This window comes from Sebastes umbrosus, chromosome 1, assembly GCF_015220745.1.
Source record: "Sebastes umbrosus isolate fSebUmb1 chromosome 1, fSebUmb1.pri, whole genome shotgun sequence".
NCBI classification, from domain to species: Eukaryota; Metazoa; Chordata; class Actinopteri; order Perciformes; family Sebastidae; genus Sebastes; species Sebastes umbrosus.
In genome coordinates, this window is record NC_051269.1 from 42914301 (window position 1) to 42942124 (window position 27824).

At 42.0% G+C, this 27824-nt stretch overlaps 1 protein-coding gene across 1 annotated transcript; it reads right to left on the minus strand.

The window, feature by feature from the left end:
• Positions 1–59: 59 nt before the first annotated feature.
• Positions 60–23841, minus strand: LOC119487406 (constitutive coactivator of PPAR-gamma-like protein 1 homolog). The gene is made up of 17 exons (XM_037768264.1): positions 23129–23841; positions 19903–20149; positions 19735–19817; positions 17585–17713; positions 15759–15849; positions 14861–14952; positions 14538–14782; positions 12139–12226; positions 11839–12060; positions 11477–11648; positions 10056–10305; positions 9770–9884; positions 6257–6466; positions 3913–4111; positions 3214–3352; positions 3038–3134; positions 60–1210 (listed from the first exon to the last, which is right to left on the minus strand). The coding sequence occupies exons 1-17, from the start codon at positions 23567–23569 to the stop codon at positions 878–880; spliced, it is 3153 nt and encodes a 1050-aa protein (XP_037624192.1). The 5' UTR covers positions 23570–23841; the 3' UTR covers positions 60–877.
• Positions 23842–27824: the final 3983 nt, after the last annotated feature.

Consider the following 27824-nt stretch of genomic DNA (forward strand, 5'->3'; position numbering starts at 1 on the left):
TTTATCTGATCTCTAATGAACGTCAGAATGTTAAATGTTAAATTGTGGTGTAGTAATAAAAGTGAAAACAACACTAAAGTCTCAGAGTTGATTACAGGCTGACGGCTAATCGGAAGGTCGAGCTCGTTGCCTTCAGCTACAGAAAGAGGTGATTTTCATTAAAGCTTTTTATGTGATTTTCTTTTGACTAATGCAGAAAAACAGCAGACAGAACAATACTGTGTGAATACACTATTATTAATTCAAAGTGGGGTAGATAACGTCAAGGTCAGAACAAATCAAACAGTTAACACCTTTTTATGGGGCGTTGCTGATGTTTAGCCGCTCGTTTAAAGTCACTCGTAAAGATGGAAGAAAAAGGACGACATGCATAATAACTACACACCTGTTGGACCTGTGAACCATGCAGAAGGTTTCTGTTGAAGCGGTTAACACGTCTGACTCCAGTTGAGCATCAGAGTTTGATCTTTTTGCGTCTGATTTTTAGAGACGTTTCTTTAAACGTTACAGCTAAATGAGTTCAGCTCCTCTGAACCGACGGACAGAGTCGCTTCAATAAAACACAAAGTGGTTGCATTTCCTCGTTACACCGTTTGGCGTTCGTTAAGCAGACAACACAAAATTGACAACGGTACTATGGTGACGTAGCATCAACCTATAAGAACTCAAATTAATAAAGCTTCTCGGAGCTTTAATATTCTACTGAAAAAGAAAACGTATCATCCTCATAACCATGTTGGTGACGGAGTGAACGACTCCTTAAACTATCTCATGTGTTTACTGAGAGGGATTTCATCTTTATGTGACTCTCTGGAGGCGTTCAGATCTCCTAACCCGGCTCTACCTTTCATCCTTCACCCTCTCTAGAAAAATAACATTACTCTTCTTGTTTGAAGACGGCGGCGGCCTCCAGACCTTCGTCTCTGTGGCAGCCGCCGTCTACGTTTAGTGCATTTAAGTGAGCGTTAGAGTTGTTGCACGTCTTGGAGTCGCTGCTAAAGGCACTTTCAGGTTGGATGAGAGCCCCGCGGTCCCCTTTGTCTCCATTCAGCCGGTCCAGCTCTTTGTCCTCCTCCACGCCGTTCTCCGCGGTCGAGCCGTCGTCGAGCGGGACCGGGGAAGACTTTGTCTCCTCAGGTTTGGGATTCTTTCTCTCCTTCTCCTCCGCATCATGTGCAGACGTATGAGCCGGCTTATGAGCGGGTTTACTCTGGAGGACAGGACAGACACAAAGGATGTTAATCTGATGCCAAAGACAGCGACTGTGACCGTTCTTCTTTCACCCATTTGTGCCCGAAGTGTTCCCTGGGCTTCCCTGAGCTCGAACGTGAAGATATTTTCAAAGTCAGTCAAACCGTTTGGCTGAAAAAGTGAGTTTTTTTTTTATAACATTATATCTAGTATTTGGGCACATGATGGGTCTACGCTTTTTGCAATAGACTCCGTTATATTTTAGGAAACAACAGTCTTTTGTGCCTAAATACTAAATATAGCATGATAAGAAATGTCTGTATGTATCTCAGAAACTACAAGGAGCACAATCAAGTATTTGGTATCTATGAACTCATAACAAGTTGAATATCAAAGATGTGCACACATGTACAGTCAAAAATCCTGACTTTGTTCATTTAAATCATGTGCAACATGGAGAAAATACAGATGAGGGCTGAGAGTCCTGGTAAGGACCAAAAAGACTGGAGAGCCATTATGGAGTTCATTATCAGTAGAATAGACGGGTATTAACCAGCACAGAGACGAGCTGAGGGAGCGTTTAGTTCCCACTCATCCAGCGCTGAATGCTCCAACGATGGTTAGAGATTCTGCTGTTGCTCTGTGATTAAACAGTGAAAAGAGCAACAGCTGTGTTTAGAACTCTGTGAAGGAACATTCAGTCTACGTTGAAGCATCGTAAGAGGTGCTAGGTTGTTTTCCAGTTTTTTAAGGAACTTACATTTCACCTATAGTATCTTAGTCCATATGTCCTTTGACGCATTCAATTTAAAGTTCCAACATTGTAAGCTTAAAGGCAAAGTCTGAAATGATCACCCGACAACCGCCAAATGCGGGTAAATTGTTGTCAATGGCGGGTAAAATCATCAGGACAACCGCCACTTTGGCAGACAGGGAAAACACTAGTGATGGGAATAGAAAACCGTAGTTGTCCGCTTTCTTGGCATCTCATGCCTCCGTGACTATCGATTCCTATTATTGATGCTTTCCCACAGTTACGCTGCACAATGACGCAGACGCACGCTGTTTCAGTTTGATTGGGACCGGAGACACGGGGGAGAAGAAAAGAAGCGCTCAACAGCGTGGTGCTACTAAACCTGAGGGGGTGAGCCCTATTTGTTCCCTGATAAAGCGACACTGAACAACAAACCTGTGTTTAAATCAGCAGCAGGAGAGTTAGTAACGTTAGTTGTTGGCAGCCGTTAGCAGCACAGTCCTGACTGGATAAATAACGGAGCTACTAACGTTAATGGAGGTGCCATTGAGTTATTATTATGAGGCGTTCAAAGTTGTCTCAGGAAAAATCGGGTGATGGTAAATTACAACGTCATCATGATGTGTTCAAATGTAATCTCGTAAAATGTAGTTTTTGGTTTAACTTCATAACAACTTACCAAGATTTTTTAATCAAAGCAAATATTCATAATCATTTGAATTGTGTGTTTTTATGCAAATAACCACTATAGATGACGATAAAGTACAGTACAGTACTGTGGACACTACCCTCCCTCCACGGTGTGATTCGAACACTGTAATTTACCGTGTATATAATGTTTTTTATGTAAAATATATCAAACATTAAATGATATTTCTCACCGAAGCTTCAAATATTTTTAAAATATTTCTTAAAATATATATAAAATATATATAAAATATAGTTATTAAAGTATTCCTTTAATGTGATTTGTTGTTGAGGTTCTCCAGGCCAGTGGGGTTTAAACACGTCTGCCCTTCAAACTCATTTAGTCCTGAGAACAACTGTTGGTGAGACAGTGATGACAGAGTGATTCATCATTTCATCACTCACCAGGAAGACTACCTGACTCTTGAAGGCTCGAGCCTGGAACCTTCCTCCCCGACCGAACGTCCTGATGACGGGCGTGGAGATCACTCCTCTGGGACGACTGCACAACACAGAAACACGTTTAGTTTACACAGAGATAATAACAATAGAGTACATCTCATGTTCTTCTCTGTACTCACCCTCTGTTGGGTCCACCGACGGACACCACCTGGACGGGGAAGCCTCCTCTTCCTCGGCAGCGTCGGGTCCCGGCCCACTGACCCACCACGGTGCCGGCTATCTCCAGCTTCCCGCCCTGCGAGGAGATTCCTTCAAGTGCTGGTTGGAGGAGGAAAAACAAGAAGTGTTTATCTGAGCAGCTGAATCCACGATGGGTACTGATCCAGTTCACATCCTGGTCCCTGGTCTAGGACACAAATACTACTCACATCCTGGTCCCTGGTCTACCACACAAATACTCTTCACATCCTGGTCCCTGGTCTAGAACACAAATACTCTTCACATCCTGGTCCCTGGTCTAGAACACAAATACTATTCACATCCTGGTCCCTGGTCTACCACACAAATACTATTCACATCCTGGTCCCTGGTCTACCACACAAATACTCTTCACATCCTGGTCCCTGGTCTAGAACACAAATACTATTCACATCCTGGTCCCTGGTCTAGAACACAAATACTCTTCACATCCTGGTCCCTGGTCTACCACACAAATACTATTCACATCCTGGTCCCTGGTCTAGAACACAAATACTCTTCACATCCTGGTCCCTGGTCTAGAACACAAATACTATTCACATCCTGGTCCCTGGTCTAGAACACAAATACTATTCACATCCTGGTCCCTGGTCTATCTGAAGAGCAGTAAGTGAACCCACCAGGCATCCCTCTGAGTCTCCCCTGAGGAGGCATCATGGGGTGCGGCGGGGGGTAGAAGGAGCCAGCGAGGGGGTAGAAAGGCATCCCGTGAGGCGGCGGCGGCAGGGGGGGGAACGGAGGAGGGTGAGGAGGCCGAGTGAAGTTGAGACCTTCCAGGATGCTCTGACGCATCTTCTCCACTTTGGCAACCAGCTCAGCCTGAAGACAAACACGTCACAACGTTAACGTCTGGTCGTCTTCAAGACACATTATGACCATCAACAGACGAGAGATACTTCCTGTTCCTCCTCTTCTTACTCGGCCCAAAATATGAAAAAGAATAATTGCACAATTGGTGGTGGTATGATAATCCTACGACGCCGCGTTGGGCCCTTTGTAGATAAAACAAATATTACGGCACCGGGGGAGGTGGGTAATATTCCAAGACCAGGAGAAGGCGGGTCCATCGGAGTTATTTTCTGTTGTTTTTTTCAAATAACGCCCACTCAGCCGTTAGCATAAAGCAGTGACGTAGGTTAGCATAGTAAACTCATTAATAAGGTTCTGAATAACGTGAACGACAGCACGAGCTGAGTCAACGTTAGCTGTGATCAGTTTGGGTACGGAGTATTTGAAGCGGTGTTGTATGTATACTCTCGTGTTCTGAACGGTCTTTTAGCTCGTAGAAAGTCCTCTTTACTAAGAGACGTTATTTAGGATGAAGGGTTTGTTCTGTACATGAAGAACAAAACGCTGTCCAACGGTTCAACCAGACGGACGACAGGAAGAGCAGAAAGAGACAAAGATCTCTCTGTCTAGGGATGCTAGTTTAGAAAAAGGTTCTTAACCAATAACCGACCCTCGTTAACCGATTATTAACCGTTAACCGACAAGATGTGTGCCTCGCATGCAGCGGTGTACCAGCTGCAGGAGCACAACAGACAACCAGTTCACCGTCCGGGAGCGTTAACTTAGCAGCCACGATGCTGCGTGTAGTGTCGCAGACATGCAGCCACTTTCCCAGTAGAAATCTCCACCGCACATTTAGTTTAGTTTAGCAGGTTGTCAGCTGTGTGTCTGCCCGGTGGAACGATACTCTGTCTGCCCGGATTCGAGTTACCGACAGACCGTGTGTGTGTTGTTGGTGGCGTTCTAGCTGTGAACGTAGGTGTAGCAGACAGTGAGTGTACAGTTTATTTGTCGGTGAATAAATGCTACGGGAGCCAACTTCCTGTATCTGTAACGCCGGCTCAGACTCTCTGACGAGTTTTTCTCAGCTTTTTAATTAATTATTCATATTTCTTTTAACCGTTTTAACCGATAGCGTTAATCGGTTAAAATGCTAAATGTCGGTTAACGGTTGAACGATTAATTATTAACATCCATATCTCTGAGCAACAGTTGAATAAGGATAGAAGAAATCAGCAGTTATTGGTAAAAAGAAACTGGAAGCTGAGCATCAAAATGTGTGCAGGTTTAAACAGGAACAGGTCCCCGTCACAATAATGCAGCCTAGAACGAGCTGGAATTATTCGTTCCTGAGACACGTGTTCACTAGAATGGGTCGACGGACAACCAGAAAGGCGCGGAGGCATAAAAAAGAATTTGAACAACTAAGGATGTTACTGTGGTGTCTTCCTGATTTTAGCAGCTTTTCTCTCATCAACTTCTCACAGAACTTTATCTGAATTTATAATTAATCTATAAAAGCCTCTCACTGTCTCCTGAGCTGCAGTACCACTCTCCGCCTGAACTGTTACTGATGCACCGACGGGGGCGCTGTTTTACAAATAAAAGCCTTAAAAATGTTTTTTTTTAATCAATTTATTTGTTTATCTAATTTATTATTATTACTTTTTTCTCTTTGTATTATTATTATTATTATTATTATTATTATTATTATTTTTTAAATTTTATTTCAATTATGAATGCTGATGTTTTATCTGGTGTACTTATTTTTGTTTCTAAGCTCAACTACTTAAAACTGGTTTATAAACTATTGTAATTACAAACTGTAAGTTACATTGCATTATTGCAAGTTTAAAATAAATAAATAAATAAAAATGCGGTTTAATGAGTGATATCTGGTTGCAAATATAAAGTTAACAATCAAAGAAATCCCATAAACTCAAGTATAAGGGACACTAGTTTTTAATTAATATATTTTAACATATTTAAAATACATTCCATCATTTATTATTTCATTACTTTTCCTGATGTTTTAGATTTTGGCCCTGGTATCGTTTCAGCATCGTAGCGAGATATTTAGGCGGGTATCGTATCAAAGTTATGATTTTGGCGTCACTAAGTCTGAGCATGTTTTGCTGACTCGTGCGTGCGGTGGCGTGTAGATGATGATGTTACCTGACCATCACAGAGGTCAATGAGCTGGGCCTTCTCCCTGTTGGCCCTGATGAGTTTACTCTGAAGCAGCTTGCCGTCAAAGTACATCCAGGGACAGCAGTGCTCCCACGGGATCGGCTGTCCGCACGCGTCGTTGGCGAACAGCGCCATGTCCACGCCGCTCATGAACAGAGCCGCCAGCTGGACTCCTCGAGGGTCCAGGTTGTCGATCTGCAGAAGAGAAAACATCCAGAAATGTCAAGACGTAAAGACGGTATAGTGTTCCTCTAGCAGCCTCCACTGAGCTCATTCACATTAATGAAGTGCAAAGCAAAGCACAGAGCAAGCGGAAGCAGCCCATTCACTCCCCGGCTACTCATCCAGCAGACGCTACCTGGACGATGTGGCACAGCGAAGAGCAGACAGGCCGACACACAGACAGACCACGAGGACCAAAGCGAACAGCTGGTGTGGATGGTTTACGTTAACAACAGAAGGCCAAATGAGAGGAGAGCTCGGTCGGAGACATGGAGTTGATAAAACCATCCACACGCGACACGAGAACCCCTCAAAGCATCTCTTTAGTGCAAAGCTACGGCTTCAGGAACAACGTGCTCGTACAAAACGGCGTTTTGTCGAGGACGTTGTTTGGTTTGCAGAATATGAGGAGTGTCCAGAGAAACACAACAACATGAACTCTAACAGGAGTCAATACTCGCAATCAAAGTGACGTTTAGAGCTGTTAAAGGGAGAGTTCAGGTGTTTCTCAGTGGGGTTGTATGAGCTTCTTCTCCATAGTCAGTGTGTTACCTACAGTAGATGTTCTTCTCCATAGTCAGTGTATTACCTACAGTAGATGTTCTTCTCCATAGTCAGTGTATTACCTACAGTAGATGTTCTTCTCCATAGTCAGTGTGTTACCTACAGTAGAGGTTCTTCTCCATAGTCAGTGTATTACCTACAGTAGATGTTCTTCTTCATAGTCAGTGTATTACCTACAGTAGATGTTCTTCTTCATAGTCAGTGTATTACCTACAGTAGATGTTCTTCTCCATAGTCAGTGTATTACCTACAGTAGATGTTCTTCTTCATAGTCAGTGTATTACCTACAGTAGATGTTCTTCTTCATAGTCAGTGTATTACCTACAGTAGATGTTCTTCTCCATAGTCAGTGTGTTACCTACAGTAGAGGTTCTTCTCCATAGTCAGTGTATTACCTACAGTAGATGTTCTTCTTCATAGTCAGTGTATTACCTACAGTAGATGTTCTTCTTCATAGTCAGTGTATTACCTACAGTAGATGTTCTTCTTCATAGTCAGTGTATTACCTACAGTAGATGTTCTTCTCCATAGTCAGTGTATTACCTACAGTAGATGTTCTTCTTCATAGTCAGTGTATTACCTACAGTAGATGTTCTTCTTCATAGTCAGTGTATTACCTACAGTAGATGTTCTTCTCCATAGTCAGTGTATTACCTACAGTAGATGTTCTTCTTCATAGTCAGTGTATTACCTACAGTAGATGTTCTTCTTCATAGTCAGTGTATTACCTACAGTAGATGTTCTTCTCCATAGTCAGTGTATTACCTACAGTAGATGTTCTTCTCCATAGTCAGTGTGTTACCTACAGTAGAGGTTCTTCTCCATAGTCAGTGTATTACCTACAGTAGATGTTCTTCTTCATAGTCAGTGTATTACCTACAGTAGATGTTCTTCTCCATAGTCAGTGTGTTACCTACAGTAGAGGTTCTTCTCCATAGTCAGTGTATTACCTACAGTAGATGATGGTCGGCACGCCTCCAGTTTAGAGAAACAGACAGGAGTAACCAAACTAATGTCCTGCTGTGGACGGGGGGCAGCAGTTAAATGTATTCTAGACACCTAAAAGAATCAAAATCAGTTTAAGTGTACGCTATATTTAGAATATTTTCACCGCGTTACCTCGCCGTCAGACAGAGATACAGTCTGTGTTTCTGACGGGGAACTGAAGCCGTTATCTATGCTCTCTTCAAAGCCACCAGACTCCATTGAAAAAAACAGTAATTTTCCCTCTCAGATCAGAGGAGCTGCTGGTCTACCACTGCCTCCATCAGGTAGTTAGTTTGTGTTATTGTGTGACTTTGATGAATCTGAACTAACTAAAGTCACACAATAACACAAACTAACCAAGTGATCAAAGCAGCGGTCAAATTACAGTTTTTTTTAAATGGAGTCTGGCTTTGGTGAGATGGATACAACAGCTTTAGTTCCCCGTCGGAATGGCGAAGTAAAGCTGTGAAATTATTCTAGCTATACAATTAAAGCTTCAGTAGTCAAAAATCCCATAATAACCTTTCAGCATATTGTAATTCAAGTGTTCTGAGAGATAACTAGACTCCTGCTCCTCCTCATGGCTCTGTTTTCAGGCTTTAGAACATCTAGCCCGTGACGGGAGACTTTGACCAATCACAGGTCATTTCAGAGAGAGAGAGCGTTCCTACTGGCTGTGCTCCGGTCATGTGGCGGCGGCGTCACAAACGTTCTCATGTTACAGCTAAACCTTCACTACAAGATGATTCTGAGAACATGTGAGGAGAGAAATAGACATTAACGTAACAGAATATTGATTCATATTTGATCAGCGCTGCCTAGTTTCACCGTTTGATCAGAGTTCAGAGTGATTGACAACCGGCTCTCATAGACGGCAGCTGGACAGCAGACCTCAGATCAGCTCTTACTGCTTGTTTTCCTCCGGTCTGGGAAATCTTGCAGATGCCGGTAGGAGCATCGGAGGACACCGGAGGACACCGGAAGACACCGGAAGACACCGGAAGACACCGGAGGACACCGGAGGACATGATGTTTTTCAGGTTACATGTTTCATGTACTACTGTCACGATATAGCGTTAATCATATTGGTCCGATCTCACCCCCTGCTGCTTTAAACTGATATTGATTCTTTTAGGTGTCCACATCAGTACATTACTTTACTCCCGTGCAGTAACTTCTGTCTGTTTCTCTAAACTGGAGGCGTGCCGACCGTCATCTACTGTAGGTAATACACTGACTATGAAGAAGAACCTCTACTGTAGGTAACACACTGACTATGGAGAAGAACATCTACTGTAGTAACACACTGACTATGGAGAAGAACATCTACTGTAGGTAACACACTGACTATGGAGAAGAACATCTACTGTAGTAACACACTGACTATGGAGAAGAACATCTACTGTAGGTAACACACTGACTATGGAGAAGAACATCTACTGTAGGTAACACACTGACTATGAAGAAGAACATCTACTGTAGTAACACACTGACTATGGAGAAGAACATCTACTGTAGGTAACACACTGACTATGGAGAAGAACATCTACTGTAGGTAACACACTGACTATGGAGAAGAACCTCATACAACCCCACTGAGAAACACCTGAACTCTCCCTTTAACAGCTCACAGACCAATTGGATGTCAGGTTACGGCCGGGACATTGATGACGTGGTGTTGCGTTTGCTCAGCCACTCCTCATATCATAAACACTACACAGTCACCTTCAGTTCCTGCAGCTGGTCAGGCTCATAAAGTTTAGGAGAAAGTGCTTGGGCTAGGAAAGCGTCAAGTTCGTTACGACGCAAAATTCTTACTCCCGGCCAATGTAACATAAACCTGAAGCAAAACACAGAAAGTCAACAGTGTTACAAATAAATCCTCACTCCCTTTATATGCACTTCATTTTCTGTAGTTTTCGTTGTAGTGGAACACAAATGCACAGGAGAACCGAACAGACATGTCACCAGGTGTAATACAGTATAGCTCACATGTTGTCCGTGAACTCACCGCAGCACGCAGCAGAGCACCATGAGGGGCGTGGGCACGTTGGCTGGGTTCAGCATGGCCGGCGTGTCGGAGCGCATGCAGGCCAGGAAGGCTCTCATCCTGCGGTTCTTGTCCTCGGTGGCCTTCCCCAGCCACAGCTTCTTGAGGTTGGGACAGGTCCACTCCCTGAAGGGCAGAGCCTCCACCAGCTCTGGAGTGTGGGGAGACTTCCCTTTGTAGGCGGCCCACTCTTTGACCAGGACCTGAGTGTCTGGAGGACGACAGGGGACACAGAGATCAGGCAGAGCTACTCCGTTACGGCTACAAATATAATTATTTAATATGATTAGTCATTGACTTTGGAAACATCGTACATTTATTAATCTTAAAGAAAAAAAGTCTTTAACAGTAGATTTTCTTGAACTTTAAATTTAATTCAACTGAAAAACAAAACAGACAAACATAAAAAAAAAAAATCAGATAAATTAGAAGTATTTATAGAACCCTACTTTTTCTTTTGAGTGTTTTCCTACTTTTAGACTAGTCGACTATGGAGGTTAGAACCTGTCAATATAAAAAATAAATGAGTAAATAAATAAATGTCACTAAATGTAGCAAAAATATAAAAAATAAATGTAGCCATTAATTAATTGATAATAAAGTGACAGAAATTGATATTTCTGTTTTAATTTGCTTTTTCTTTGTATTAATTCCCTTATTTATTTACTTGTGTTTAATTTTCCTTTTTTATTTATCTATGTATTTATTTTATTATATTTTAAATGTATTTATTTATACATTTTGGAATTTATTTTTTTAAAAGAATGAAAGGAAAGAAGTTTGGGGAAATAAATACAGGGTGAAATGCAAAGGGAAAAATAAATAAATAAATATATAAATAAATAAATAAATAAATGCAGAAATAAATAAATACATTTAAAAATAAATTCAAAAAATAACTAAACAAATAAATTAAAAAATAAATAAATACATTTAAAATGTAATAAAAAATAAATACATAAGTAGATAAATAAAAGGGAAAATTAAAGAGAATAGTAAATACATAAGGGAATTAATACAAAGAAAGATAAATTAAAAAAAGAAAATTAAAACAGAAATATAAATTTATGTCACATTTCATCAATTAATTAATGGCTACATTTATGTTTAATATAATTTTTGCATTATCTGTAACCATTTAACCTATTCAGGGTTGTGGGTATTGGGCGAAGGCGGGGTACCCCCTGTCCAGGTCACCAGACTATCACAGGGCTGCTATATTTAATGACATATTTATTTAATTTATTGAGTTATTTATTTATTTAGTTCTGATTTTGGCAGGTTCTGTCCTCCGCAGTCGACTCGTCTATTTAAACTCTAAAAGCCTCCGTGCAGGATGTGATACAGCGACATAAAAAGAGCTTTCTGAGCACAGGACTCACATTCAGGGAGGCAGTTCTTCCTCATGGCGAGTCTCTCAGCCTTCTTCCTGGCCTCGGCCAGGCTGAAGAGAACTCCGTAAACATACTGACGGATCGGCCGGAACAGCTGCACCGCTGAAGGCAGGTCTTTGTTAGCTTCGTCTTCGATGGTGACGGAGAGCTTAATCTCTCCCTGCAAAGACACACCGTTAACCTAAACGCTGCACAACGCCACAGATACATACTTCACATTCCACTCGCCGTCTGTGTTTACCGAGCATCACTCGGACTAGACGTGTGACTACCGGAGCTTTCTTTAGTTTTACGTGCACACGAATAAGATAAAAAGACAGAAGGAGTGCAGGTGAGTCCAACCCGCTGACCTTGGTGAGAGCGTGGTAGATGTACGGGTACATGAGGCCCTTCCCGTGTCTGTGCTCGGCCACCCGGAGGACCTCGGGGGCCACGGCGGGGAGGGGCGGGATGGTGATGTCCATGTGGTTCCTGGTGGGCATGGAGAGCAGCGAGGGGATCTGGGCGTTCAGGCCGTGGAGGCCTCGGGCCTGTGACCCCGGGATCACGGCGGGGGTCACAAAGAGGTCGGCCTGAGGACAGACGGGGACACTTTAGTTATCTGGAGAGGTTTCTGATCAGGTTTTGAGAGTTCCTGATGTTTCACTCACCTGTGTTTGGTCCGCCAGGTCTCCTCCCTCTGGTGGGTCTGCAGTAGGTCCGTTTTTCTCCCATCCTCCCTTGTGGTCACTAACATGACTAAAGAAACAGACATATGACTCAGTTTAATAAAGACAAACCATTGATCACCTTTAAATAAAATACAACTATGCAAAATTAGAACAGCCTAATGTCAGATATCTTTCCTTCCACAGGTGGAAACCAACATTAATGTCATGTAATGCACCACGTGACCAGAAGAATAGAAACCTCTGTTGAGCACCGTGTTGCATCTGTGGATGGAGCTTCACACTTGAGCCACAAATGAGGAGTCATAGACCCGGTTCACACCTGGTACTAAGATGCGTTCTCAGCGATCCGATCACAAGTGGACAGCTCTAAGTACAGATGTGAACGAACTCAAGACGCATTGAGAGCAGATCTTTCAGACCACATTCAGAGGTGGTCTGGGCCTCATATGACCTCATTCTGTTAGCAGTGTGTAGTGAATGTGTCCTGAGCCACATTAAGGACCGCTACTCATCTGATGTCCAGCTGGGATCCGCGGGATCACCGCGCCCCTCAGGTGAGCAGACAGGTAGACACGGGCGCTTGTCGTCATGGAAACGGCCTCTGTGCTCTACTGTATCCTGTCGGTACATCTGTATTTTATTAAACTATATCTTGTTTATAGTCTACATATCTACAGACTATCAGACCGGGAACAGGAAGGTCATTATTATCATACTGTCGGAGATGTGTCGCTGTTTGTGTTCCGCTGCGTTGCGTGGAGCTGACACCCGACAGCGTTTATGGAATTAACAAGCTGACTGGCGTGCGAGTCAGTCACACTATGGCGAGCACAAATTAAACGCCGGTAGCGGGAAGACCACCTATGGAGAGAGTTGTGTACAAGATGAGGAAGGCGTGTCGGCGTTGCTCCACCGATGCAGGGTCAGTGAATGGAAACACATCCAACATGCTAACGTTCATTCGACGGCATCACCCAGATGTGCCGATCATCAGGACGAGGAAAAAGAAACCAGAATCACAGCACAAGAGACGCTCCTCAGTTTGACAGCCTGTTGGGACCTGAACTGGATTTATTCAAGTTTCTCACCAAAAACTACATTTTACAGGTTTACATTTGAGCACATCATGATAACGTTAGAAATGACCATCACCCGATACTTACATCATAACGTAAATCAGTGTTACCTCCCGTGTTGAAATCAGCAGGGCGAGAGCTAGTTAACGTTAGCTGTTAGCAGCCGCTGGGCAGCACAGTACTGCACGGAGCTAACCGTTAACGTCAACCAGCTCTCGCCCTGCTGATTACAACACAGATCTGTTGTTCACTATGTAGAATTATCAGGGGAAAAAATAGTGTGGACGTGTTGATGGTAAGTTTACTGTTTCCCGAATCCATTATCTATTGTCTCCGGAACGGCGTTAGTCTGCAGTACGGCATGAACAACTGGCATGAACTGTCAAAAACTGTACCGTCATGTTTACAGAATCTTGACATCGACATGGTACCACCGAATGAACTGTAACTGTGAGCGAACTAGTTCCAGGTAAAGCAGGGATAATGTGTTGTCTGTTTAAACAGAGTAAAACAGACGTAACTAGAATGTCCCTTGGAGAGCGCAGACCTCCGCCAAGATACGTGACTTTAAAACCAGATCCCAGCTCCCAGCTGGCGGTGCCGTGAGCTGGTCGGCTTGTTATTACCACGGAGTGTTTCCGTGTAACGTATCGGCAGATGCCTCTCTCTTTCCTCAGCCTTGTTATGTCTGTAGAACGTTACACTACGCTGTCTCTCATCCCGTCTGCTACCGCTTTGATCTTTCTCACCGCGGATGGACAGCAGCTCCACACATCCACACACGTATGTCTCTGCTCTCAGAAGGAGGCGAGGTCACGCCTCATCAGTTACACTGTGCATGTGTTATACCCTGAGGTCTTAATGCTCACGATCCGGATCACCACCAAAATCGAAAATTGTGCCACACCCCACCCCTCCAAAATATTTCATTCACATCCACCGCAGACTTTTGGAGTAAACCTGCTAACAGACAGACAAACAAACAAACCAACGCTGGTGTAAACATAACCTCCTTCCTCGGCCTTGACGGAGGTAATAAAGCAGCTTCTATAGACTGAAAGCACGCTAAAACATTCCCCTGTACTTCACCATACATTTGTGGAAAAGACGAGGTATGACTACCTGTGTGACTACCTGTGTGACTACCTGTGTGACTACCGGTGTGACTACCGGTGTGACTACCGGTGTGACTACCTGTGTGACTACCTGTGTGACTACCGGTGTGACTACCTGTGTGAAGGCGTAAGGAGCTTCACCGTGACCAGAGACGGTAACAGAGAGTGAGAGTTGAGCTGAACTCACTTGGCAGTTGTGCCGGAGCTCTCGTCGTTCTCCGAGGAGGAGGAGGTGGAGGTGGAGGAGGCGTTGAAGAAAGCAGCCTCTGTGTGGTTGGGGCCCGGGTTGATGGGAGAGGACCTCTCGTACAGCGGCGTGTGCTTCCCTTCTGGAGGAATGTTGCTGAAGCTGTTCTGATGCGAGAGGCCCTTCTCCACCGAGTCCAGAGCTGGGCTGCGCTCCACCAGAGGATCCGGGTACGAGAGCTGGACCTGCAGACGGAGAGGAGGAACATGAAGCTGAACCACCTGCAGTACGTTACCGTCGAGCTCAGTGTGTTTCAGTCTTACCCCGGCAGGCTTTACAGGCAGCGGCACCTGAGGAATGTTGAGCGTTCTGGGAAACGGCGCTGCAGCAGAAACTCCTGCTGGTTTTGGTCTGACTGTGAAACAGAGACAACAAATATCAGTATAGAGACTCCAAGGTCTAGCTGTTCCAGATGCAGGACTAAAACCTTTGGTGAGGCAGCTTTTAGCCATTATGCTCCAGACTGCTGGAACCTGCTGCCTGAGGATGTGAGAGCTGCTGCAACCTTAAAACCTACTTATTCAGCCAGACCTTTGATTCAGAACTGTTATCATTTTATTCATTTATTTTATTGCATTTAAGTTGTATACATTTATTCTATTTTATTGCTATTTTATTAATCACTTATTTAATTGTACTTAAGTTGTATACATTTTATATATTTTATTAATCACTTATTTAATTGTACTTAAGTTGTATAACTTATTTTTGTTTATAGCTTATTTTGTAAATTGTACATTTTTATTCTTATTTTATTCTAACGTTTTATCTATTCTTTTGTTATTATACTGTTTGTCTTGCACCAACAAAGCCAAAGAAAATTCCTAGTGTATACCTCTTACACCTGGCAATAAACACCATTCTGATTCTGATATATTTTATTAATCACTTATTTAATTGTATTTAAGTTGTATAAATTTAATATATTTTATTTTTATTTTATTAATCACTTATTTAATTGTATTTAAGTTGCATCTGATCTGATATTTCTGTCTTTGTTTCTCATCTCTAACATTTATGTAACACGTGGTTCTACCCAGGTTAATGATGACCTAATCTGACCCCCTGCAGCTGCTCTAAATAGACTAAAGAGACTAAAGCTGCTGATTCAACACCGATAATAGTATTATTTAACCTCAAGACATAAAGACAGGAACCCACCTAACTGTGGAGGGAAGGGAGGCGGTCTGCTGGTCACTGAGTAATAATCCACCGCCTTCTTGAAGCGGACCACTTTGTCATCGGTGCACGTCTAAAAGAAAAACATTAAATATGATGAATACACAACAAAGAGCAGTCAGAGGATACCACAGAAGAAGAAAACCTCAGTTTAAGACCCAGTTTTAATCCCTTGTCATTTATCTCTTTATATGTCAGATATATGTCATAAAATCTATATCAGAGTATTTTTACATCAAATGTTTTACATTCAGATATATATATTATTATATAATATATATATATATATAATATATAAAATATATATATTTTATATATATATATAAAATATATATATATTATATATATATATAAAATATATATATTATATATATATAAAATATATATATATATTATATATATATAAAATATATATATATAAAAAATATGTATATATATATAAAATATATAAATATAAAATATATATATATATAAATATAAAATATATATATATATATAGAATATATATATATATATATATATAAATATATATATATATAAAATATATATATATTAAATAAAACTGCGATATTGATGTGTAAAATGTGCGTTCTGCTCATAAACAAATGAGTAATATTCTGTATATTACTCATTTTGCCCGTCTCAACAGAGAGCAGACGGGTAAAACGTGAAACGTGAACCTTATTCTAAGTCTTATTAGGAATGAAGCACAACATGGAAGTAAAAGCAGCGCTCCGTTTATTTATACGTGAAAGTGCAATAAAATGCAATAAAAGTGCAATAAAATATTTTCTCACTTCCACTATTCACTACGAGTGCTGACTAAGACCAAGAGGAGAGCAACATCACGCCTGTTTTAAAGTCTTTACGCTTGTTACCTTGGTTAGTTCTCCTATTGATTTTACAGTTCTTTTATTAGTTTATAATAAGGCACTACGTGGCCGTGCACCAGACCACGATCCTCCGCTTCTTCTCTTCTATTTAAAACCTTCAGAGGAGCTTGAAATATTAATATTTTCAAATGTAAACTAAAAACCATCTATTTAGTCTTTTATGTAGTGTTTTATAATTTTATGGTTTATACTTATTTTAATTATCGTCATTATAGTGTTAATTTGACTCTATTTTGTTTAATTTAACTTTTTATTGCTGATCATTATTATTATTTATTTTATTAAAATGTCATTATTTTAAAACAATCTGATTATTTTGTGTAGTTTCATAATTTTTATTCATTTATTTTATTGTTTTTTTTTATTTCCTTGTATTTTATTTTATCTTTTATTATCTTAAATACCTATATTTTATTGCTTTCTTATTCACTGTTATCTTGGTTGTTTTGGGGCATTAGTCTCTAAATCCATATTTAACATTCTATATTTTTGTCAGTCGTCTGTCCAGCACTTTGACGGGTTTGAAAGGTGCTATATGAATAAAGTTTGATTGATAAAATGACTGAGGAAGCAAAAATGCAGCTACTCAAAAATAAACCTTCTATTGTAGATGGTTGAATTTATATTTCATACCAAACGGTACATAATGAAGCAGAATGGGTCATAACTCAACAGCTTTCATTTCATCAATATCTTTAAAAAATGAAGCTTCATAGCAGCACTTTAAAAAACAAGATCAACAAAAATGTAAAAGCTAAATGTTAATATGTTAATCCGAGCTGTGACGAGGTTTCTTCATCTGGTTGAATCTTAATGTTTCAGTGTTTGAATGTGATTCCTTCATTGTGTGATCAGTCTGCTTTAAATCCACTCCTCCAAACACTAAACACATCGGCGCCGCTCTGCGTTTCATACCTGTGAATGCTTGAAGATGTCCTTGGCGACGGCCTCCAGGTCGGCGATGTCGGGGATGTTGCGGACGTAGTCGGCCACGGCTTTGATTACGACATCACAGGGGGGGAGCACCAGCTGGTGGGCGCGCACCTGATCAACGATAACACACGTTTAGACGGAGCTCCTGAGGCCATCCTACATTCACATTATGCTAGCTTTCCAACATCGTCCACCCTATCTTTAAGTAGGCATCACATACAAACAGGTGTAATGCATTATCAACTATTATTACACGGCTGTGTTGAATACTTGATTCTGATTGGTCAATCATGGCGTTCTGCGGTCTATAATTGCCAGACCGTTGCTACGTATAACAGACCGTTGCTACGTATAACAGACCGTTGCTACGTATAACAGACCGTTGCTACGTATAACAGACCGTTGCTACGTATAACAGACCGTTGCTATGTATAACAGACCGTTGCTACGTATAACAGATCGTTGCTGTGTATAACAGACAGTTACTATGTATAGCAGACCGTTGCTACGTATAGCAGACCGTTGCTATGTATAACAGACCGTTGCTACGTATAGCAGACCGTTGCTATGTATAGCAGACCGTTGCTACGTATAGCAGATCATTGCTATGTATAACAGATCGTTGCTGTGTATAACAGACCGTTACTATGTATAGCAGACCGTTGCTACGTATAGCAGATCGTTGCTATGTATAACAGACCGTTGCTACGTATAGCAGATCGTTGCTATGTATAGCAGACCGTTGCTATGTATAGCAGATCGTTGCTATGTATAGCAGATCATTGCTATGTATAGCAGACCGTTGCTACGTATAGCAGACCGTTGCTATGTATAGCAGACCGTTGCTATGTATAGCAGATCGTTGCTATGTATAACAGACCGTTGCCACGTATAAGAGACATATAAAGCATATAAGAGGAGATTACTAAATAATGAACGCAGGAACACAGAATCAGAACTTGTTGTTACCTCACTGTGTCTTTAAGTGTTCTGCCAGTGAGCCGTAGTTTCTCTGCAGCCTTCTAGTTACTTTATTACCTGAGCTGTGAGGTGTGTTTCACCAAATGAGCAGCAATAAACTCATTGCCTGCAGAACCAGACACTTAGTACAGAGTATCTAAATATAAGCTTTAATACTTACGTTAGTTTGAACACAATTTTATCATTTTATCAACATAGTGTTTGGAGCAGTTTGTTCATGTGATAAAAACACATTTCTCTTTGCTGAAGATGTGACTTTATGTCCCAGGTTGAATACTGACTACACAGCAACCAATAAAGTGACATTTACGTCCTGTAAATGTGAATATGCATTAGTCTGGTGATCTTTTCTATTATATTTATTCATACATTAGGAGTCTTTTCACATTCCTTTGGTTATTTTTAAACTCCATGGCATTTTAAGGTTAACATGACGATATAATCCATGATATATTTATATTTGTTATTACTTTTAAACCAGTAAAGAAACCAGTAAAGTGTGATGAGTCAGTGTGGTGGGTAGTTGAGCCTCAGTCGGCTGCTCATGTGAACCAGACGGCGTTCTGTTGAATCACAGCGTGTCATCTGAAGACTAACAGCTGAACCGTTTATACACTAAAGCCCCGAAACTGTCCGACGCTGCTGTCGTACAACTGTTTGACTCAACCGTTCACCGACACATGAACGGCCTATTACTGTAACCTGTATTACATATACGGTCACGCATGAACATTTAGCCAAATCACATCAGTACGTCCTGCTTGGTGGCAGCTGGTGGTCCAGCTTTGGCAAATACAGCACGACAACTAAAAGTCCTTTTCAAGAAAGATCCTCAACAGTTTCAGATTGATCAGTTGTCCAACGAGCAGTTTTATGCTATCTCCCCCTAAAGACCTCCTGGACCTCCCTAAACAGACTAAAATGGGTCGGGGGTATGTATTAACAGTGGTATGTATTAACAGTGTATTAACAGTGTATTAACAGTGGTATGTATTAACAGTGTATTAACAGTGTATTAACAGTGTATTAACAGTGGTATGTATTAACAGTGTATTAACAGTGTATTAACAGTGTATTAACAGTGTATTAACAGTGTATTAACAGTGGTATGTATTAACAGTTCTGTGATGACAGGAGAAAGAGATCTTTACCTTCAGAGATGCTAACGGATGCTCTGGACCCAGCAGGCTCCAGTGGAAGGCAGCCAGGTCTTCATCAGGCAGTATGTGGTTCCCTAGAAAACAGCACCAGTCGTGTTAGTCCACCTCATTTAAACCATCTCTACTTCCATCATCTACATCGGGTCCCGACCCACCGACCTAAAAGAGACGCGAAGATGACGAAGCGGTTTGGGTTGAGGTCGAGCTGCCGGGCCACTTCGTGCATCAGGTACTGGCTGGTGGTGAGGCTCTTGCCGTTGCGGCTCAGTTTGAGGGCGTGGGCGCTGAAGTAGAACGGGATGTTGCACAGAGCGTAGTCCGAGTCGTAGGCCAGCAGGCCGTGGAAGCCGTTCTCCCGGCACAAGGCCATCACCTCCAAGTGGTGGTCCTCCATGCTCTGGACAACCTGAGGAGAGGCGGAGACCAGAGAGAAACTAGCTTCAGAGGGTTGAGCCTCAGAAGATATTCAGTTTACCGTCACAGAGGAGGAAAGAAACCAGAACATATTCACATTTAAGAAGCTGCAATCAGTTTTTAATTTTTTTTTTAAATGGATTATCTAAATATTTGGCGATTCATTTTTCATATTTTATAGATCAAAGAACTAATGGATTTATGGAGGAAATAGCTGACTGATTAAAGCTTCAGTAGGCAGTATATATATATATATATATATATATATATATATATATGATATATATATTTATATATATATATATCATATATATGATATATACGATGATATATATGATGATGCCAAATATATATATGTATATATATATTTGGCATCATTGAGCAAAACATTCCATAATAACCTTTCAGCATATTGTAATTCAAGTGTTCCGAGAGAAAACTAGAGATCTAGCCGTGATGACGGGAGACTTTGACCAGTCACAGGTCATTCAACGGAGGCAGCTGTCAATCAATCGGGAACTCCGATCAAACGGTCAAACTAGACAAATATGAATCAATAATCTGTTACGTTAATGTCTATTTCTCTCCTCAGATGTTCTCAGAATCATCTTGTAGTGCACGGTTTAGCTGTGAGATGAGAGGCTGTGCTCCGGCTGGTGGGCGGTGCTTGGTATTTCCTCAACTGATCTCAACATGGCTGCCGGGTCACTAACTTTCTCATGTTACAGCTAAACCGCATTTTATTATCGTACACTCAGCTCCCCAGATCCCAAATGTGATGGAGGTGATGGAGGTGGTGATGGAGGTGATGGAGGTGGTGATGGAGGTGATGGAGGTGGTGATGGAGGGTGATGGAGGGTGATGGAGGTGGTGATGGAGGTGGTGATGGAGGTGATGGAGGGTGATGGAGGTGGTGATGGAGGTGATGGAGGGTGATGGAGGTGGTGATGGAGGTGATGGAGGTGGTGATGGAGGGTGATGGAGGTGGTGATGGAGGTGATGGAGGTGGTGATGGAGGTGATGGAGGTGGTGAAGGTGGTGATGGAGGGTGATGGAGGTGGTGATGGAGGTGATGGAGGTGGTGATGGAGGTGATGGAGGGTGATGGAGGTGGTGATGGAGGTGATGGAGGGTGATGGAGGTGGTGATGGAGGTGATGGAGGGTGATGGAGGTGGTGATGGAGGTGATGAGGTGGTGATGGAGGTGGAGGGTGATGGAGGTGATGAGGTGGTGATGGAGGTGGAGGGTGATGGAGGTGGTGATGGAGGGTGATGGAGGTGGTGATGGAGGTGATGAGGTGGTGATGGAGGTGGAGGGTGATGGAGGTGATGAGGTGGTGATGGAGGTGGAGGGTGATGGAGGTGGTGATGGAGGGTGATGGAGGGGGAGGGTGATGGAGGTGGTGATGGAGGTGGTGATGGAGGTAGAGGGTGATGGAGGTGGTGATGGAGGTGATGGAGGTGGTGATGGAGGTGGAGGGTGATGGAGGTGGTGATGGAGGGTGATGGAGGTGGTGATGGAGGGTGATGGAGGGAGATGGAGGTGGTGGAGGGGGATGGAGGTGGTGGTGGAGGGGGATGAAGGTGGTGATGGAGGTGGAGGGAGATGGGGGGTGATGGAGGGGGATGAAGGTTATCAGTGGAGAGATGGAGGACAGCTAGCAGCCTCCATCAGCCTCCAGCAGCCTCCATCAGGCTGCTGGAGGCTGATGGAGGCTGCTAGCGGCTCCAGGAGGCTCAGCAGCCTCGAGCCTGATGGAGGCTGCTGGAGGCTGATGGAGGCTGATGGAGGCTGATGGAGCCTGATGGAGGCTGATGCATGCTGATGGAGGCTGATGGAGCCTGATGGAGGCTGCTGGAGCCTGATGGAGCCTGATGGAGGCTGATGGAGGCTGATGCAGGCTGATGGAGCCTGATGGAGGCTGATGGAGGCTGATGGAGCCTGATGGAGGCTGATGGAGCCTCATGCAGGCTGATGGAGCCTGATGGAGGCTGATGGAGGCTGATGGAGCCTGATGGAGGCTGATGGAGGCTGATGCAGGCTGATGCAGGCTGATGGAGCCTGATGGAGGCTGATGGAGCCTGATGCAGGCTGATGGAGCCTGATGGAGGCTGATGGAGGCTGATGGAGCCTGATGGAGGCTGATGGAGCCTGATGGAGCCTGATGCAGGCTGATGGAGGCTGATGGAGCCTGATGGAGGCTGATGGAGGCTGATGGAGCCTGATGCAGGCTGATGGAGCCTGATGGAGGCTGATGGAGCCTGATGGAGGCTGATGCAGGCTGATGGAGCCTGATGGAGCCTGATGGAGGCTGATGGAGCCTGATGGAGCCTGATGCAGGCTGATGGAGCCTGATGGAGGCTGATGGAGGCTGATGGAGCCTGATGGAGGCTGATGGAGCCTGATGGAGCCTGATGGAGGCTGATGGAGGCTGATGGAGCCTGATGCAGGCTGATGGAGCCTGATGGAGGCTGATGGAGGCTGATGGAGCCTGATGGAGGCTGATGGAGGCTGATGGAGCCTGATGCAGGCTGATGGAGGCTGATGGAGGCTGATGGAGCCTGATGGAGCCTGATGGAGGCTGATGGAGGCTGATGGAGCCTGATGCAGGCTGATGGAGCCTGATGCAGGCTGATGGAGGCTGATGCAGGCTGATGGAGCCTGATGGAGGCTGATGGAGGCTGATGGAGCCTGATGCAGGCTGATGGAGGCTGATGCAGGCTGATGGAGCCTGATGGAGGCTGATGGAGGCTGATGGAGCCTGATGGAGGCTGATGCAGGCTGATGGAGCCTGATGCAGGCTGATGGAGGCTGATGGAGGCTGATGGAGCCTGATGCAGGCTGATGGAGCCTGATGCAGGCTGATGGAGGCTGATGGAGCCTGATGGAGGCTGATGCAGGCTGATGGAGCCTGATGGAGGCTGATGGAGGCTGATGCAGGCTCCATCAGGCCGGTGTGTTTTCTACTCACCCCGACGCGGAACCGGAGCAGCGCCAGGCGGATGCAGTGGGCCATGCAGACCGGAGGCAGGAACCAGACTTTGGGTGGAGGAGTGCCCTTGTTCTGGAGGTGGCTGATGATCTGCTGGGCGGTCTGCCGCTCCGTCACCTGCCGCTTCACCCACTCGTGCAGCCGGCCTTTCTCCAGCGCCCCGTTGAAGCAGACCAGCAGCTGGATGTTGCCGGCGTAGCAGGCCTTGGACAGCGCGGACAGGTAGCCCAGCATGTGGTTCCACTGGCCGCCGCTGACCCAGTCCGTGTAGAAGCCTCCGTACAGCCGGTGCAGGCAGTTCTCCGCGTCCACCAGCAGCCGCAGCGGGCTGTGAGGAGCTCTCTGCTGCTGCAGCTCCACCGGAACCACGCAGCCCGGCAGCTGCTTCTCGATGAACTCCTGGAAGCCCTGGACGCCCATCAGGAGGAGGAGGAGAACCGGAGAACCGGGAGAACCGGGAGAACCGGGAGAACCGGGAGGTACCGGAGCAGAGTGAACCGGAGGCTCGGTGCTGACAGCCGGCCGGTAGAGGAATAATCTATGGAGGAACCTGTAGAGCTGCTAGTTAAACATCGTCAGTAGTTGTTGTTGTTGGGTTCATGGCTGCCGGCTGCGGCCATGTGTCGGTTAACGGAACCATCAGAGAGACTGACCGGGGAGAGGAGGCGTGACGTCATGACGTCTTGACGCACAGCCACGTACAGAGGGTCTTTTTATTATTATTATTATTGTTATTATTTTATTATTATTTTATTATTTTATTATTTTATTTGTATTATTTTTTTTTATTATTATTTTTATTATTTTTTTTATTTTTTTATTTTTTTATTTTTTTATTTTTTTATTTTTTATTATTTTTTATTATTTTTTATTATTTTTTATTATTTTTTATTATAGAGTCTGACCGGGGAGAGAGGAGGCGGCGAGACGTCATGACGCACAGGCACGTACAGAGAGAGTTTGACCGGGGAGAGGAGGAGTGACGTTATGACGCACAGGCACGTACAGTGAGAGAGTCGGAGAGAGAGGTGGCGTGACGTCATGACGCAGAGGCACGTACAGAGAGAGACACGGAGGAAACCAAGAGAGTTCACTGCTGCTCACTTCCGCTGTTAGTTTCACACAGTTAGAGCCAAAGAGTTCATCCAAAAACACTGCTTTATCGGGATTATTATAACACTAAAATCATTCAATTAATCTGGAAGTCAAATATGTAATATTATACTATGAAAACCAAAACCAAAAAATTCAGCCAGCTGTCAATTTACTAATTTTATATGGGAAGTTTCACATCCAGAAAGCCAAATCATCATCATCATCATCATCATCATCAATGTGCAATGTGAATCTGTTTACTGACATGTGCAATAACATGTGTTGGTCACTTTTGTGCAATAATTATCTGATGGACACTTTGTGCAATAATTTGACAAAACTGGCATCTCACCAATATACATCCTTTATTTTTATATATTGTACTATCTTTTATATTTTTTATATTTATATTGTATTATCTCTTTTTATATTGTATTATTTTTTCGTTAGCACCTATGGGATTGTCACAATCTAATTTCGTTGTACTACACGATAACAATAAAGGGCTTGAAATCTTGAATCTTGAACCCTTCAGAATTGAATTTAGAAAGTTCGATGAGTCTATCAAAATTATAAACAATAAGAAATGTGCTAATATATTTAATTCAATACAAGATAATTTTTTGAAGAAATGTAATTTATTGCCTGCCTTCTCCGTTAAGTTATTATTTATATTATTTATATGATTGTCTTTTTTTAATTTAATTTTATTATCTTTTAGAGTTTATTATAATCACCATTTGTCCTGATATAACGGTGACTGTATTAGCCTAATAAGAGCAGAGACATGCCTGCCTTGGTACCATACATTAATTTGATGCTTAATCATTTTTACAATAAAAAAATTATTAAAAAAAGCTAATAAATGACATCATTATTGTCGGTGGATACGACTTTGTCAAAGAAGTAACTGTGTGATGTTTTTCTGTGATCAGTGGCTCCCAACCTTTTTCCTTATAGGGGATCCTTTTCTATCAATGAATAAACTGACTAAGTGACATTTTATGTTTATATTTCATATTATATTCAGTGCATAACAATAACAGTACTGATAAACTGTACAATTATCCCAAATAGTGAACGCAATAACTGCAGGACGTTTTTGTAAAACGAGCGATTTGGATGAATTTTGATCAGATTATTTCCTGTGAATGTTGCATCAGAGATCAGTTATTTTTAGGTACATTTAATACAAATATCTGTATTGTGTATTTTGTTTTTATTTTTAACCATCATACATATTTAATAGGCTTATTTTGTTTTGACAAATTCAGTGTCCAACTTTAAAAATATCTATTTCATTAAATTTTATTCACAGAAATGATTGAAATGCTGAGATATAAGCCAACTTCATATGGATCTTTTTTTTTAAAGTTGTCTTACCCCCTTTAAAATCAGAAGCTTCGGCGACCCTTGACCTTTGGAGTGTTATTTATAGATAATGGGAAATGACATCACTGGTGGCCAACAGTGCAAAGTGCTATAACTCTTTAACAGCCTACAGTGTTACTGTATGTCCAACAGAACTGGGGATTCCTTCCAAAAGGCTGGATGTGAACTATCTTGACTAGTTTGAGTCTTTGTCTTTGACGGTTCGTTTCCTGATTTGTGGTGGAGGGGTCAGAGGTCAGAGGTCACCGGTTTACCTTCAGACTTTTAGTGCAAAACAATCAACCAACAGTTTGGTAGTTTCACCTTCTCTTTTACCTGAATCATCTCCTGGTATTTCTCCTCATCGTGTGTCAGTCCAGAACATTTAGATTTACAACTACCTTTATAAAATTGTAACTCTATGAGAAGATAAATAATGTGACTGATGTAAAAATATACACACATATTTCCTTAAATGATCAGTCATGTCCTGTGTTGATAATCAGAAAGTCCTTCAGCCTGAAAAAAGCACCAAAAACATGTAAATGAAATCATACCACAGAGTTCTGCTAGAGGGCAGCAGACAACCAGGAACTGTCAAACTGTGTTTTCTCATCATCTCAGCCAGTTAGGAGATCTAATAGTGACACAGAGCAACATACCTTTAACTAAGGAAGCAGACTGAAGCCCTGATGAATGAATGTGTTTACTGCACACCAACATCTGCAAACCTGCTCTGACTCCCAGACTCTATACTATACTCGTGTCCATTTCATGTATTTGCTTTTATCCCACCAACATGTATCACTGCATTGTGTTGTGATTATATTTATACTTTCTTATTCTGCAATATTTTACTGTGAGCTTAACAACACTTGGTATTTTGATGTTTAACGCAGTAGTGCAGACAGGACTGTAATCAACGGGACCGGCCGTCTGGTCTGTTTCATTACAGTAATGACGATGAAAACTGAACCTGCAAGACAATAGTAAAGTTTACAATACAATTTATTAAATGTGGCTCAAAGGCAACCATATAATATAATATATAATATAATCAGGGTTCAAAGGGTTAAAAAACTAAAGTTTAATGACGTTTTTTAACTCTTTAACACTCACTAAACACTAAATGTGGACATAAAGCTTGCAAGGATTTATTAATTTGCTGGAAATATTGATATTTTTAAACATGAACTAAAAACCCATCTATTTAGTCTGGCTTTTATATAGTGTTTTATAGTTTTCTGTTTTTTTTGTTTATACTTATTTTATTTATCATCATCATTTTAGTGTTTATTTTACTCTATTTTGTTTAATCAACATTTTATTGCTGATCATTATTATTTTTTATTTCTATTAAAATTTCAAAATTTTAATAAAATCTGCTTATTTTGTGTAGTTTCATAATTTTTATTTATTTATTTTTATTGTTATTTTTAATTCCTTGTATTTTATTTATCTTTTATTATTATTATAATGAACTTTTATATTGTTGTTTTGGTGTGCATTAGTCTCTAAATCCATTTTTTAACACTACATTTTTGTCAATCATCTGTGCAGCACTTTGACTTGTTTGAAAGGTGCCATATAAATAAAGTTATATGAATAAAGTTTGATTGATGGACTGCCACAGTGCCTTTAAAGTAGGGAGTAACCTCATATTTAAGGTTTTAGTTGTGCGTTTGCTGTCGGTGTATCTGGATTATTTTAATGATCACAAGTTCATATTCATTCAACTTTTCATAGTACTAACAATCTGAAGGTGAGAAGTTCACATAGTGCTGTTCCGGAGGTGAAGTGGGTGTAAAAAGGTTAACTGTAAATAACATTGTGTGCATTAAAGAATTAAGTAAAACTCCACCAACCCCTGAGTTCCTGTTCGGACCGCTGTGGAGGCGGTCAAGTGGAAAAGATCATTTCCTCTGCAGTGAACAAAAACAAATCACACTATTAAACTCCAGTTATTCAGTATTTCACTTTCATTAAGTCGTAATATTACGAGAATAAAGTCATAACTTTATGTTATTACAAAATTTGTAATATTACGACTTTTTTTCTCGTTAAGTTATGACTTAATTCTCATAATATTGTGACTTTATTCTTGTAAAATTAGGGCTTTTTCTCATAAAGTTATGACTTTATTCTTGTAATATTGTGACTTTATTCTCATAATATAGTGACTTTATTCTCATAATATAGTGACTTTATT